The following is a 14,607-nucleotide window of genomic DNA, read 5'->3' as shown; positions in this document are numbered from 1 at the left end:
GGGAACTCATTAGGATTCAACAACCGCCACCTGTCTTGCCGGATCTGTTGAGAAGGTAAAAAAAAAATCAAACGCATTCGAGGAAACTCCGATTCCACCGTTAATAGGCCATTTTACGCCTCGGGAATATGAGATTAATAACGAGGCCCAACAGCGCGCCCATTTAAGATTTTTTTATTTTATTTCTTTCCATATCTTTTGTCGAGGAGAGACGCTGTCTGTCATTTTCCGAACGTGCCTTTGACCTTCAAGCGCATAATGTCCTATCAGATCGCCGGGAATAATATAAAGTGTGGGCTCATTAATCAGTCCGCGTGTATGGCGCCTTTTTACATTTCTCAGGCGACTCGAGTCGTTTATCAACCTCATTTTCAAAAGGTAAACGTTTGCGTTAGTGACGCAGACGTGGCCGACCTCGCTCCTTCTTCCTCTTTTCCTCCTGACGTTTGAGTCCAAATCCGAGAGCCACGGCAAACTTCAGACCGCTGGGGGGAAAGATCCGTGAGGCAGCCGCACGCGGGTGTAATTACGCGGCTCGAATCTGCGTCAAAAAATAAATAAATAAAAACACTCTTTGCTGCTCTCGCGCCTGCTGTGGGATGGTGTTTACTACTGCAGCAGCTTTTATCACCTTGTTGATGGAGCGATGAAACCGACGACGTTCAATTCCGTTTGCATCAGATGTGAAAAATCATGCCTTAATCATAAGCATCGGTGCACACCTACAAACAGCCTATGCATGGCTGCACTGCATACATTAACGCCAGCGCTGTGCGATTAGTTAAAAGGATACAGCCGGCGTTGTTAATGTCTTGATTTAAGGCGCTGAGGGCGACTGGGCGATAATTTTCCCGGCGTTGTCCCGACGGACGCACCCTAATACGCAAACCCCCCCGACGGATACGGCGGCAGTGCGGCCCGGTACCTGGAGTAGTTGAAGAGGCGGCTGTCCCACAAGGAGTGCACGCCTCTGGGCGGAGAGTGGAAGAAGCAGGAGTCGGAGCCGTCGAAGCGGTTCAGGCCGTCCTCCGTGTTCTTGGAGGCGTGGCTGTGCACCACGTCCAGCAGCACCACAATGCCCATGGAGTGGGCCACGTCGATCAGCTGCTTCAGCTCGTCGGGGGTGCCGTAGCGGCTGGAAGACACACGCAAGGAAAGACAGAGGGCGGCAACCTTAGAGCACACAAACTCAAGAGTCACAGAAAGCCTGCATTCGATTTATTGGCCTGTTCAAAGTGATTTTTTTTTTTTACTTCAGGGTAAAACACACTCAGAAAATGGGGCGAGCAAGCACAGCAAGAAGATTGTGGGTTCAATTCTGGGCCTGGGCTATGTGGAGTTTGCATGTTCTCCCTGTGTCTGCCTGGGTTCTCTCCGGGTTCTCCAGCTTCCACCCACAGTCCAAAAAACATGCATTTGAGATGAATTGGGAACTCTAAATTGTCCTCTGAGTGCGACTGGTTGTTTGTCTTTGTTTGTCTCTATGTGGCCCTGTAATGAGCTGGCGACTTGTCATCAAGGGAGTCACGCTGCCTTTGCCCTATGACAGCTGGGAGAGGCTCCAGCAGACCCCCAAGACCCTGAGCTCAGGAATAAGCGGGTATTAAAAATGGATGGATGGCTGGACAATAATAAAATACCTGTTAAGCGCAAGTGCATAATAATAAGTAATTATACAGAATAATCACAACACACAATAATCAGCATATAATTACTAACAATTTTAGCATAATTTAACGGAAGACATTCCATTTCATCAACAGATTTTGTTTGTTTGTCTATATTTCAGTAATATGAGATCTGTTTTGGGGCCTCTAGTGGCAGGAGGGACGGGAAAAAAAAAACTTAAAAATTACATTCACGCCAGAGAAATAGTGGGCGTGCAAAACACACTTTATTGGATGGAACGTCCTCTCTGTCCTTCTGGCTATCACTCGATCAACTCCGTTGCAAAACAGGACATATCGTGCAACAGCATTACCCCACTTCCTGCAACAAATCGCTCAGGTTTTAAATGACACCGAGAGATCAATCATGGGTGAAATTACACTGCATACGTTTCACTTTTTGGGGCCGCGCTCTGCTCTAAGCCAGGAGGCTAAAATGTCTGAAAAAGATAAGTGCCTCCACTTGTCCATATTTATGTACAGCCTGCCCTTACTCTCCAAGTGGCTATTTTCTTTTCTTACCAAGGATACAGTTGGCCACTTCATTTCATCTTTGTAAACAACAATAGGCGAGGCGGTGGAGTAAATAAAAGATTTTATGAACATAATCCACCATTGATTTGGTGAGTCCTGGTCCATTTAGGCTTATATTAAATATTGTATATTCAAGATTCTTCAAGATATTCAAGATTCACGCTTCAAACATCTCCTGCAGCCTTTAGTTCCATTGAAGAAGGCGTTCATCCCTTCCGGCAATGCAACACCAACATCATTATCTCTTTTCTGCCACATTATTTCAATATGTGAATATACGCCCAGGCTGCATCCATACATTTTTTTCCACCTCAATCAATACCTAAGGCAGAGACAACAGAGTGACAGGTAGTCATATACATATAAAAAAAAAAAAACGGAACACAAGGACAAAGACAGGTGACCACAGCGGGCGAGAACACCTACAAGACTCCGGGAAAGTCATTATGCAAAACTGACAAGGCTTTTACCTGGAGGCAGCGAAGAAGCTTGTTATCTGGTAGCCAAAGCTTGCATAGTAGGCATGTTCCATGACGGCCATGAGTTGAATGCAGTTGTAACCTGGAGGCAAAATCACAAATGAATGTAATTAACGAGATATTCTTTACAATTTCTCAGGATCCGCGCTTACAGCTTAAAGTGCAACCCAGGCTTGTAGACCTCTTCTTCTCTTTTCTTACGACTCCTTTTCACACATCTTTGAAGATTTCCGCTAATATCAACGCGTCCGTTCGGATACGAGATGTTCCGCAAACGTCTCACGTCGGCGCCGTTTGACCCGCCTGTGTTGTGCTGAGCGTGTGAGCTCTGGGCATTTTTCCCCCCACGACCCGCTCCGTTGATGCAAAGCGATGCGGAGGCTACAGGGAAACACCGGCCATCAGAGTCAGAAGGTCATGTACGGCACTGCGCCGCCACCGCTGCAAACTGCCTCCATGAATAAGGGAACAACGCGCTTTTGAAATTCACACAAGCAGGCACACACACACACATGCTTTTTTCAATATTAAGGAACAGAAATAGCAGGAAGAGACAGCTTGCGCTGGAGACAGCGCAGTTTAGCATCCTAGAAAATCCCATTGTGCACATTCCCACAGCTGCTGCAGGTGGGTTCACTGATAATGTGTGTGTATGTGTGTTTGTGCGAGTGTGTGTTTAATAGGCATATGTGTTTGAATGCCAAATAATGCCCTCCTAGTACCTTCAAAATCCAGGATGCAGAATTCTGCTCCTTTAGGTTGAAGTTATTACTATTATTATTTAAATGCGTTATTGAGGTAAAACTTGCCACAAACCTGAGCTGTTTGCAAATGTGGTAATGAGGGGGGGGGTGTTTCAGATTTTCAGGAAAAAAAATAAACAGAAAACAAAAAGCAGAAAAAAAAATAATCCTGGGGCAAAGTTTTTTTTTGCTTAAAAATTAATTTTGAAATGTGTTTCTCTGCTGCCGCGACCTCATTTGCCTCCCTAGTTTATTTAAAAAAACATGCAACCACACTTCCATTTTGAATCCACATCACTCTGCGGGCATGACTATTTTATCATGGGCGTGCGCGCTGAAGGTCGCGTCACTCGCGGTACACTCCAGTCCCTTCGAACTTCAAACAAAGCCGGCAAATTACGATCTGATATAATGCGGACGGGGCCGCGTGCAATTCAAAAGGGAAGAGCGGCAGCAGCCATTGAAGTCTAAACGAAGGCTGTCTTTACAATTCTATGGCGGCTGTGTGTTGTCAATCTCACTGTGTGACAGACAGATTCCGGCAAAGTGCAGGGAGATTGTCCCCCGTCTGCAGCCACACGCACATAAACAAGTCTGCGCTTTTTTTTTTTTGGAACTCTGCACATTCTTCTTGACAAACACCGTCAAATATCCCATCTTCCCTCGGGGTCATGCCAGTGGATATAATATTGACTGGCCGCTATAGAGAGCTGTGCAGAGGGAGTCCAACCCGCCAGCCAGCCAAACCGAAAAGAAGCCCGACACATGTGATTGGGTTTTGGAGCGGTGCACCGCGGTGGAGAAAAGACATTGGACACCCCATGCATTTGTGATACGCCGGATTAAGAGTCACTCCAAAGTCTCAGAGTGCAATTTTTTTTCTTCCTAGAGTCACCCACCACACACGCCGCCGCCCCTCCCTTCTGCACGCGCGCTTGCTCCGCCCAGGTCACAACCGGATCTTTCAGCGAGGTACTGCAACTTGACACACATCCATGGCATGCGAAAGCATTTGGTATTTGTTTTATACAAAATAAAATCATTCGCAATTGTTTGTCTCTTCTTGATGCAACCACACCTTTTGAAACACAAAAAAACGTTTTCCCACAAATATTTTACAATAACTACATTTTTACTGGTGGCTGAGGTAAAGACACATTTTCTTTCATTTAATCTTGCCATCCAGTCCACACTGATAGCTTTAAACTATATTCTGTACTGTACATACACCACGTGTCAAAAGTTTGGACACACCTTCTTATGCATTTTTGTTTTCTTTCTACACTACAGAGCGATACATGAGCAAGATATGTAATTATGCAGAAAAGAAAAACACGTCAAACAACTAAATATGCTCTTTTATGAACGGTGGCTATATTGAAGAATTTAAATAATAAAACATCTTTGAGTTATTTTACACTTTTATTGTTTCCTACATAATTCCATGTGTGTTCATACGTAGCTTTGATGCCTTCAGTGAGAAATTGCAATGTCATTAGTCATGAGAATGAAAGAAAAGACATTAACTTCACAGGGCGAGTCCAAACTTTTGACTGCTCGTGTACATCAGTCATCACTAGTGTACATCAGTCTGAACGATCCACCTCCATCTTGTCCCTGAGTGACGGTGAGTGAGAGCGAGCGGCGTCTTACCCAGGTCTTTGATACGAGGCAGCACGTTGACTGTGAAATTGGTGTACGAGGCGATCTTGGGCTCAGGTGACGCGATGCCGACGTGGGCCTCGTATATCCTCAGGCTGGAGGGCTTCTTCGGCCGTGGATGAATATGCTGGGGGAGGGAAAGAAACGACTTTTCTTGAAAAACACAGACCTTCTTTTTAATTTTTTTTGTAAGAGGTAACAGTGTGGGTTTTTTTTTTTTTCTCCTCCAGCGGTGTCTTCACACAGTGGCTGACAATGTTTCTGTGCACGTTCAATATTAAAAGATCCTTGATTTTTTTTTTTGTAGTTAAACAATCTGAGGGATTTTTTGGGGGTTTTTTTTTGGACAGAGCTGGCCATGTGGCGTCTACCCTCCAGGCTGTCTGAAAGCATCATTCTGAAGTACATGATTAAGACACTTGCAAATGGAGCTAATGTAGTGCCAGTGAGAGGGGCCCCTTCAATTAACACGGCGCCAAATAGCCAGCGATAAAGACGGCGAGCTGGTAAATATGTAAAGTAGGAGATAGTGCGGCAAAATTAATTAAAAACCATTTAGTTTTAGAGTGGAGTTCGGCAGAAACCTCACAACTGGTGGAAAATATTTGCAAATAAAAAAAGTGGTATGAAACTGTTTTTTAATGTGATTTTAATCATTAAAAACACCAATTAAGATTAATCTACGCTGCACAGTCTTGTGTGCCTTAAACGCAAAAATGAGAAAACTAAACGATATTAATGTTAAATAGATTAAGGCAGCAAACATTGTGAGATCCATAATTAATTTGTGTTGTTTAGCATTATTTTTTTGGACCTCTCTTATTGCAGCACACTGATGCAAACAACACCAGTGCTTACTAGCAAGAAGTTGCTGGAAGTTTTTAATAATTTAAGCCAGCAAATAGAGCAACTTACAATATATGGGTGTGGAGGATCGTAGTGAACCCAGTCGTATATCACCGACTTCTCATCCCGGGTCACATATTTCGCCCATGGCGATATCCGATACAGGCGCTCACCCTCAATGGTATGGACTACGACCTGGAAAAATAGGACAGATGGGTTGAATTGAGTCTGAATCCGTCTCTCCATCTGCCAATGCATCTATACATCTATTCGCAGAGGGACAATACACACAGTGATGGACATCTCAGCTTTTGTATGTGAGGAAATAATGCCGACTTTGTCAGAACATTAATAGCCGACTGTAATTACCACATGGTCATTCCAGAAAAACATTCACGTACACATTCATAATGTTTCTGTGTATTGGATCATAAGCCAGGCAGTGAAGTAAATCTGGAGCAGAGTATTGTTGTTATAAAAAAAAAATGGCAGAGAGGGAAAAGAAATCATATTATTCAACAAACAGACACTTTAGATCAGGATGAAATTGTACAAAACTGAATCCTTCAGGAAAAAGAGAAAGGAAAAAAAGTACATGTGTAACAACAACACAAGGGCTGAAAAGTACAAAATCGGCTCAGTTAAATTGGAACAACAAGCTTTTAGTTTGAGAGGCCTGTCCACAAAAGTTGCAAAACTCAACATTACAAAGAGAAGGAGCAGATAAATATAGAGGACCACAACACTTCCCATCTCTCAACGTAAAGACTTGCAGCCTCTCTTTCAAGCATTAAAAAAATAAATTGCGTGACACACTGAGCACAAAAGTGCAGACAGTAAAAAGTCACAGTGCCAGTCATCAATGTGGATTCAATAATAATAATTACGTGGCTTTATTTATTTTTCAGCGAGCAAACCCTCGACTTGGTTGCAGCGCAGCCTTGCTGCTGGCCCGCCTTTAAAAAAAAAAAAGGAGAGCAATTATGACAAATGGGAAATCTGAATCATTATTCTTTCGCCTCTCATCCATTATGGCTGCAATTGAGGGCCGGAAGGGGGTCAGTCCAGTGCAGTTTGGAGACCTAACTGACGAGTTGCTGTGCCTCCATCAGTCAAATAAGAAAGGCGAAAAGCAGCATGAGGTGTTGAAAAAGCCCACCAAGAAATCGATCCGGTAATGTTACTCACCCTCTGTTCGCCCGGGTGGGTTTTTTTGTTACTTTTTTTTTTTCTCCTTTCGCCCCTGCAGAAGTGGAGCATTAGAACCCAAATCATTTTGGCTTCTGTTGTGAAGTAATGACTGTTCCGATGCCACCTGCCTGCGAGCCGTCGGCCAGACCCCCCTCTGGGCCTTTTTCATTACGGCGGCGCCACCTGGGGGTTAGCTGCCCGGCTCCCCCCCCCCTCAGGACACGCTTCAAAGTTGATGGGATTAGGAAAAGATAGTTGGATAAGTGGACCGGCATAAAGGCTGATGGAGCGGCGGCCCTTCAAGACAATTTGGCCGGCGTTGGGGCCGCATTAAAGGAGAAATATCAGACCCGCCGGGGCAGGATGAGACGTCGCGCGAGCAGAAAAACAAGTGAAGAGTGGGACGAGGAGAAGAGAGAGAGAGAGAAAAAAAAAAGTGGCGTTTGATCGGCTGGCGGGCGCTTTGGTCCGCACCTCCGCCGCCTCGCGAAAACTCTTATCACAAAGGGCTCGACGCGAACGGCGTCGCCTCAAAAGAGCACCGCTTGTTTATGGAGGGAAATTGGGCCCCTGAACAAAGGGGCCCGGGAGGGTAAGCCGCTCTCCCCACACACACACACACACACACACACACACACACACACACACACACACACACACACACACACACAAACACACACACACACACACACACACACACACACACACACAGGAGTGATCGGTGCCGGGCTTGCGCTTCCACGAGGGAGTGCTGTGGAACTAATTCTAATGTGGCGCTCACAGCGAGAGAGCCATTCACAGGCGGCGGCGGAGGGGGGGGCGGGGGGCGGTGGAGGGGCGCGCACGAGGAGAGAGGCCATGTGCCAGCGTTTCCATCTGCTTCTTATCGTCCTTAGACTGACCTCGGGCCGACAATGGGAGCCGGGCAGCCTGTCCGGGGGCAGAGAGGGGGGTGTGGGGGCGTGGGGGGGGAGGGGGGGGATTGCGGCAGCGAGCGACCCGCTTCCACCAGGTTGAGATGGCGGCCGAGCTCTCGCTCGCCATCCATTCCCTCCGCGCTGGCGTCTCGTCCCGGGGATTATTTCTCACCCAGAAACACTGACGCCGCCGCGCTTGGGAGACAATGCATAATGGGGGGGGGGGGGGCTGAGGAGGGGGGAGCATCTTTTTACGTTTACCTCCCAATGAATTATTTACCGGCAGGTAAAAACCAATCATCCATTCACGCCGCGTTGCCGGGGCTCTGCACAATACGTCCTGCGGGGGAGGATGGGGGCGGGGGGGGGGGCTATAGAATCCATCAGCCAGGCTCCTCAGGTGTATCTACAGCAGCCCCTCCCCCGAGCTCACGCTGCGAGTGCGGCATGTTGTTGACAGCCGCGTGCCAGCCTCTCGCGCGGTCTGTCGCACATGGCGGGTGGTGGGGGGGGGGGGGTTCTCCCAGGTGCATCGCGTTGACAAGCCGTCGCAGCGGCAGCGCGGTCACACCTTTCCGAGGGCCGTGAAAAAAAAAAGCAGGTATGAAGATGTTTTTTTGTTCTCTACCTTGAGTTTGGTGTTGTGATCCACAGCCGCCGTCTTGTCATACTTGGGCGGCAGGATCAGCTCCCACTTGCCGAACTCCTTCTTGGTGTAGGGGTGGGAGAACTTGTTCCAGCCGTCTGTGGTGGTGGGTGGTGGGAAACAGAGGAAGGTTTTTAAAGTTAAATATAAGCTCCTCATCCAGAGTCAGGTGGATTGTTTACTGTAGGCTGGTAAGTGACGGTTAGATTATATCCTCGTTTGCTCAGTTAAGGACCTGCAGCGAGGCAGTTTGTTTTGGTGCATGTGCAACTGTGACATTCTAGCGGTGACATTACTGAAGAGAATTAGGGCCACAAGAAGAGAAAAAAAAAAAAAAAAACGTTTTTTTTTTTTTCAAGTTTCCAATTTGAGAATAAAGTCAAACTTTTGAGAATTAAGGTGACATAAAAAGGACGAAATTTTGTGAATAAAACCAAAATTTTGCAATTAATGTCAACGTGAAGTAAGTCAAAATGTCAAAATGCCGAACAGCTCTGCACGGAAGTCGAGTGGAGTCCTTACTTCCGTTTTCGACAGTTTCCTAATAACTGTGGGTGAACTTTGTGGGTAACCTCCTCCAAGTTTGTCCGTTTTTTTCTCCTGAACAGGCGTAAAGTTTGACACAGTCTTTTCAGTGTCCTAATACTTATTACCACACTTTGTTTGAGTGCTCGACGAGCAAGGATTTCCCTGTTACAAAACCCAATTACCCAAGTGCAATTTCACAAGTTGTGGTAGAGTGTCCGCCCTGAGACTGGTAGGTTGTGGGTTCAATCCCCGGCCGGGTCATACCAAAGACTGTACAGATGGTTCCCATTGCCTCTCTGCTTGGCACTCAGTATTCTGGGTTGGACTTGGGCTTGGGGGGGTTAGATCACCCAATGATTCCTGGGCATGGCACCGCTGCTGCCCACCGCTCCCTCAGGGGATGATGGGTAAAATGCAGAGGACAAATTATTTCGCATCCTTTGGGATGTGACAATCACTGGGACCTTTTAACCTTTTAACAGAAGACACGTTGTCAAGTGACGAAGGTGCGTGACTGCCATAAATTGATTCATCATTAATCTCGAAATTTCCTCTTTATTCGTGAAATTTCTACTTTATTCACGAAACTTCGTCTTTTTTAACGTCGACTTTATTCACAAAATTTGGTCTTTTTTATGTTGTTTACATTCACAAAATTTTGACTTTATTCATGAAATTTCTACTTGACACTCAAAATGAAAACTTAAATAAAAATCTCCTTTCTGTAATATTTTTTTGTCTTCTTGTGGCCCTCATCCTCTTTCATAGTGAAATAGAGTCCCGTCAAAACGACGCCCACGATTTAGATTTTCCAAATCTCACAACGTCACATGATGCCATGGATGGACATGGCAGCATTAATTGATTAGCAGCTGCTATTTATTTTCAAGTCACAACACTGTTGACACTTTGCCTCCTGCCAAAACCAGTGCGATTTTCTATCCCCCAGTGGTCAGGGTAACCCCCCACACCCCACCCCTCATCCGTCTTCACACGATCTGCCTCTCTGTCCCTCCTCACGACGCTCTCTTGTTGTTTTTGTGCTCGGCGCTGATCTACTGCGTCCTGCTGCTGCCTTCTCGCTGCAGCCAGCGGAGCCGCGGGTTCGGCCATCTTAAGGAAAAACTGATAATATACCACTTTGCCGCTCATTGAACGGTATCTGAGGGCGCGGCGGAGAGGCATTACATTCCTAACCTGCTGATAGCACATAGCCATTGTCAGTGACTGACAGGAATACATTAGTACACAAAACATTTATTACAAAGCAGCCACCCTGGCATGCCAATTTAAGTCGTTGGTTTTTGCTCAGTAATCCATATCTGCTTGCTATTCATGAGGAAACGCAACAGCCAGATGGAAAATGAACCAGACGAGACACTCCAGAGGTGACCGGGAACATCAGCGACACTTTTCCAAAGATTTTTTTCTGACTTTTCCTTTTTTCTTTTTTTTCTTTTTTTTGAAATTGACTATTTATTTGTCCCTCTTCTCTTAAAAAAAACTCCACTGACAAAAATATCAGTGCATAATAAATCAGACCTGCCACATTCGTGAGAAGCTCCGTCGGGGTCGTTTCCACGTTCGCTATGAAATCGGAATCAAGCATTATGACTGGGGGATGTCAAAATGCAATCTCTTTACAGAATTGAATGCCGAGATTGAGCCGCCGACCCAGGTACGGGGAGGATAATTAAAAAAGGGGGAAAGAAAGTGGAGGAGAAGCGGCAGCGAAGGACCAACGGTGACAGAAATGTGGGAGGACTGTAAACAAATTGATAAAAAGGATTGGTTTGGCAAACGGGATTCATCTCGGGGTGTCGCTGTTATCATAAATGCCACCTGCAGGGGTCAGCCAGTCAGCTCAGGATGGCTGTGGTACAGTGTGCTGCTTTATGTAGAGCAAACTGTTTGCAGCAGACATTATGACACCAGTATTCTCGTTGCTTAAGATCCTCTCACGTATTTGTTCTCGGTACTTGCTGTGACATAGGAGACACTTTTTCCACACAACAGTGCTGTATATCATCACGAACACTAATGGTGAGTGTATTGAAGCGAAGCTCATTTATATTCTGCATTTGATAAAAGAAGAAAAGGCATATGAGACGGAAAAAATATGACACAAGTGGCATCAGCTCCTTTGCTTGTCTACTCGCCAGATGAAAGCGAGTCTCATTTAATCTTCTCAGCGACGATGAAAATAAATATTATTGTGGCTTTTTCCTTTTTTTTTTTTTGTATTTGTCCCCCTGCAGTGTGCGCCGCGGCTAAAAATAACGCTTAAAATTAACCTGAAATCTCTCTCAAAGTTGGAATCCGGGGGGAACGGAGATTTCAGCGCAATCACAGAGGTTGCACTCGCTCGACAACTTTGCCGGCGATGATGAAATAACCAGCTGCTAAAATATTAACAGACACTCCCACATTCAAAAGAACTTCCCTCAGTGTGCGAGTTTATCCTGTGTAATCAATATTTTCCACATTTCCTACTCCCGGGTTGGTTGATCAAACGGGCCGATGCCCTTGCGGTGCACTTCGCTCAGCCTTTTCTTAATTTCTGTGCCCCCTTTTGTGCTCAAGAGTGCATGAATGTCAAATTCCTTATTTAATTCACCATGAAGACGTTCAGCCTCTCTGCGGGCACCGAAAACTCTCCCCTCCTCCACCCCCCCACCACCACCACCACCACCCCCCGCTCCTTTTCTTCTTCGTCTCTGCAGTGTCTGCGACTTTAATTAAAGCAGTTTAGTTTAGCAATGTGATCTATTGCCGCGCAAAGACTATCATTACTCGCCTGTGATGATGTATCATTTCATTCTTCGTTTGTTATTCTTCCGACACAATGGAAAACCGTCTGTTGTCGGAATCGGCTTTCCTTGACGCAAAAGAAAAACCAACCAAGATTTTTCTAGGAATTAATAGCAGCAAATGAACGTTTCAGCGCCGTGCTGCGGGGGAATTTCGCCATCCTCAAGCGACCGGAACGCTTGCGTAAGAGCGGGAAGGTGATTAAAGTGAGGCGGAGCTGCGGTGGAGTCAAGCTGTTGCCTTGCCGCCGCTGCTGCCACTGACGCGTCTTTCCGATGAGGTGACGGGGCTACTCACTGAAGTCGCCGGCGAGGAAGAGCGCCTCGGCGGCCGGGGCCCACTCCTGGAAAAACAGGCTGTTGTCGGGTCGACGCTGCACACCGAAGGCGTTATAGCTGCGCGTGAACTGGTCGAAGCCTCCCTCCGCCTGCTCCAGCTGGAACAGCTGCTTCTGCAGCAGCTCATACCTTCACAGCAAAAACAAGCACAGAGTTCATAAAACTGGATGAAGGCGCAACAAATGTTGTCTGTATCTTTTTTATTTCTTTTACCTGACCCACAGAAAACCTTGCGCTCATGTTTCAACAGCTGCATTTCCATGACAGTTTTTTTCACAAAATAAAAGACATATGTCTGAAATTTTCGACAAAGTACAATTGTGCGTTTCCATGACATTCTTGCGATATACCTCTATATTGATACGTCTGAGAAACTACCTCATGAGAGTGCAAAAACCCTTTCACGACATATGAGAGGTTTTTCAAAGTTTAGCTGTTTCCAGTTACCAGTTTTTATTGCGATATTTAGGTTTTGCGCAATTCTGTGGGTCATAGAAACGCTGCTAATGCTGCTGTAAAAAGCAGAACAGCCAAATCAGCCTTCTGCTTGATGGAATAAATAAATAAAATGTAAATCCTAGTCCTTAACAAGCAGAGTAGAAAAAGATTCAGTTTGTTTAGTCTGATGCAAGTTTCTGTAAACACTAATATCCCAAAGATGATCAAAATGAAAAATCAGAGCTTATTTTTTTTTTTATTTAAAAGAAAATAAGAGCTCATTTCCACTTTGCTGCTTGAAAACGCTGTAAATAATGTCTCCTATAATCATTTTTGGGATCCTGGGTTTCAAATTGCAGTTGATGAGAAATCAACAAGGGTAAAAGTGGATCATGATTATAAATTCATTTCAGAGTAAACACTCTTTTTTAAGAGTGAAAAACCAGCAAATCTTTGCACGTGGAACTGTTTTTTTGTTTTTGTTTCTGTTTTTTAAGTGTGATTAACATATCAACCCGTTTTAAACTTGTTTATTTGATTGCACACAGTGCGAGTGGTGCGGTGTCACACGTCTTTCCCGTGCCATCATTATCTCTGAGGCGCTGCCCCCGTGATGCAGAGCTGCCCAGCTCCCTGCACAACGCGTGGCCACCGGCATATCCCGCGAGATAAAATTGCTGCCTGCTACTTTCAACCCTGGAAGGATGGACTAACTACTTTGCAATTTATTTCACTTAGGTCCCTGCGGCCAGCTGGTGTCCATATCAGATTCCCCCAGGTAGAGAGAGCGTCTTTCACCAAGGCTGAGTTAAGTGCACTCTCCCCCAATGCCCCGAAGCCAAGCTCAGACTGGCCTGTGAATGCCCGGGGGCTAGTCATGATGGGTTGAAGTAACAGCGCCATTTCTCAGCAGCTGCTCCCTGTGTCGAGCGAGCGTGGGCTGTGCGGGGAATGGAAGACGGCCCTCGCCGAAGCCTTTAAAGTCCAAGCGACGCTTGCCCAGCGCCGTGCCTGCTTTGTCGCTTTTTCAAGAGGAAACCGGGGGAGGATGCACATGAGGGGGCGCCGCTCACAGTGCAGCCGTGGCACTGAAAGGCATTAAGGCTAAGACTGTAATTATAAAATGAAAAGAAAAAAAAAAGGGAGAGGGAAGGAGCTCCAGAAGGCTGCACAGGTGGAAACCAAAATCCTGTTTGGAGACATATTTAATGCTTATCTCTCCATTTGTCTGCTCCCACTTAAGATTAGACCAAGGGTGTGTGTGTGTGTGTGTGTGTGTGTGTGTGTGGTGGAGGTGGTGGGGGGTGCACTGGACCACTCGACACAGATGAGATGCGATGCCTTCATTTCAGCCGGACCTTTTAACAACTGAAATAGTGGCAAAATCAATCTTAGTGAATCTCTGCTGGACAGAGCCCTCAGCCTCCCTCCCTTAAATCCTGAAACCCACACGTCTCCCCACCCCGGCCCTGTTTGCCTCGTGCGAAATGTTTACGACAAGCATCCAGCGAGAGGCTGAATGTGGCCGAATTAATGGGCAGCAGGCCATAAAGCGCTCTTCCAACAGGCTGCAGCAGAGGGCAGGGACTCGGACAGCCAGAGATTCCTCCACACACGCCCGCTTTCTCTCTCCCCTCACTGACACCGGATACTCTTTCTGACGGAGACACAAAACAGCTGATATGAGGCTGCATATTCAAGCAAAAGGGTCATCTTGTGTCACTGCAAATGTACTGGAATGACATCAAGACGAGCCAAACTAAGAAAGGGAGGGACCGGGCGGGCTACCAATGCAAATTAGCTTTAA

General features: G+C 46.2%; 1 protein-coding gene across 1 annotated transcript; it reads right to left on the bottom strand.

The window, feature by feature from the left end:
- Window positions 1-585: 585 nt before the first annotated feature.
- On the bottom strand, window positions 586-12,602 carry LOC142882635 (1,4-alpha-glucan-branching enzyme-like). The gene is made up of 7 exons (XM_076017430.1): window positions 12,592-12,602; window positions 12,322-12,491; window positions 8,668-8,783; window positions 6,001-6,126; window positions 5,077-5,212; window positions 2,672-2,762; window positions 586-1,135 (listed from the first exon to the last, which is right to left on the bottom strand). Exons 1-7 carry the CDS (start codon window positions 12,600-12,602, stop codon window positions 877-879), a joined length of 909 nt encoding a protein of 302 aa, XP_075873545.1. The 3' UTR covers window positions 586-876.
- Window positions 12,603-14,607: the final 2,005 nt, after the last annotated feature.

Source organism: Nelusetta ayraudi, unplaced genomic scaffold (assembly GCF_046127955.1).
Source record: "Nelusetta ayraudi isolate G7.1 ecotype Tasmania unplaced genomic scaffold, CSIRO-AGI_Nayr_v1 ptg000382l, whole genome shotgun sequence".
NCBI classification, from domain to species: domain Eukaryota; kingdom Metazoa; phylum Chordata; class Actinopteri; order Tetraodontiformes; family Monacanthidae; genus Nelusetta; species Nelusetta ayraudi.
This window is presented reverse-complemented; position numbering and strand designations above follow the sequence as displayed.

Excerpts from the sequence above, each read along its gene's own strand:
- LOC142882635 (XM_076017430.1), bottom strand. Across the intron at positions 8,784-12,321 it reads CTTCCTCGCCGGCGACTTCA|ACGGCTGGAACAAGTTCTCC; the intron begins GTGAGTAGCCCC and ends CCACCACCACAG. Across the intron at positions 1,136-2,671 it reads AGCTTCTTCGCTGCCTCCAG|CCGCTACGGCACCCCCGACG; the intron begins GTAAAAGCCTTG and ends TGTGTCTTCCAG.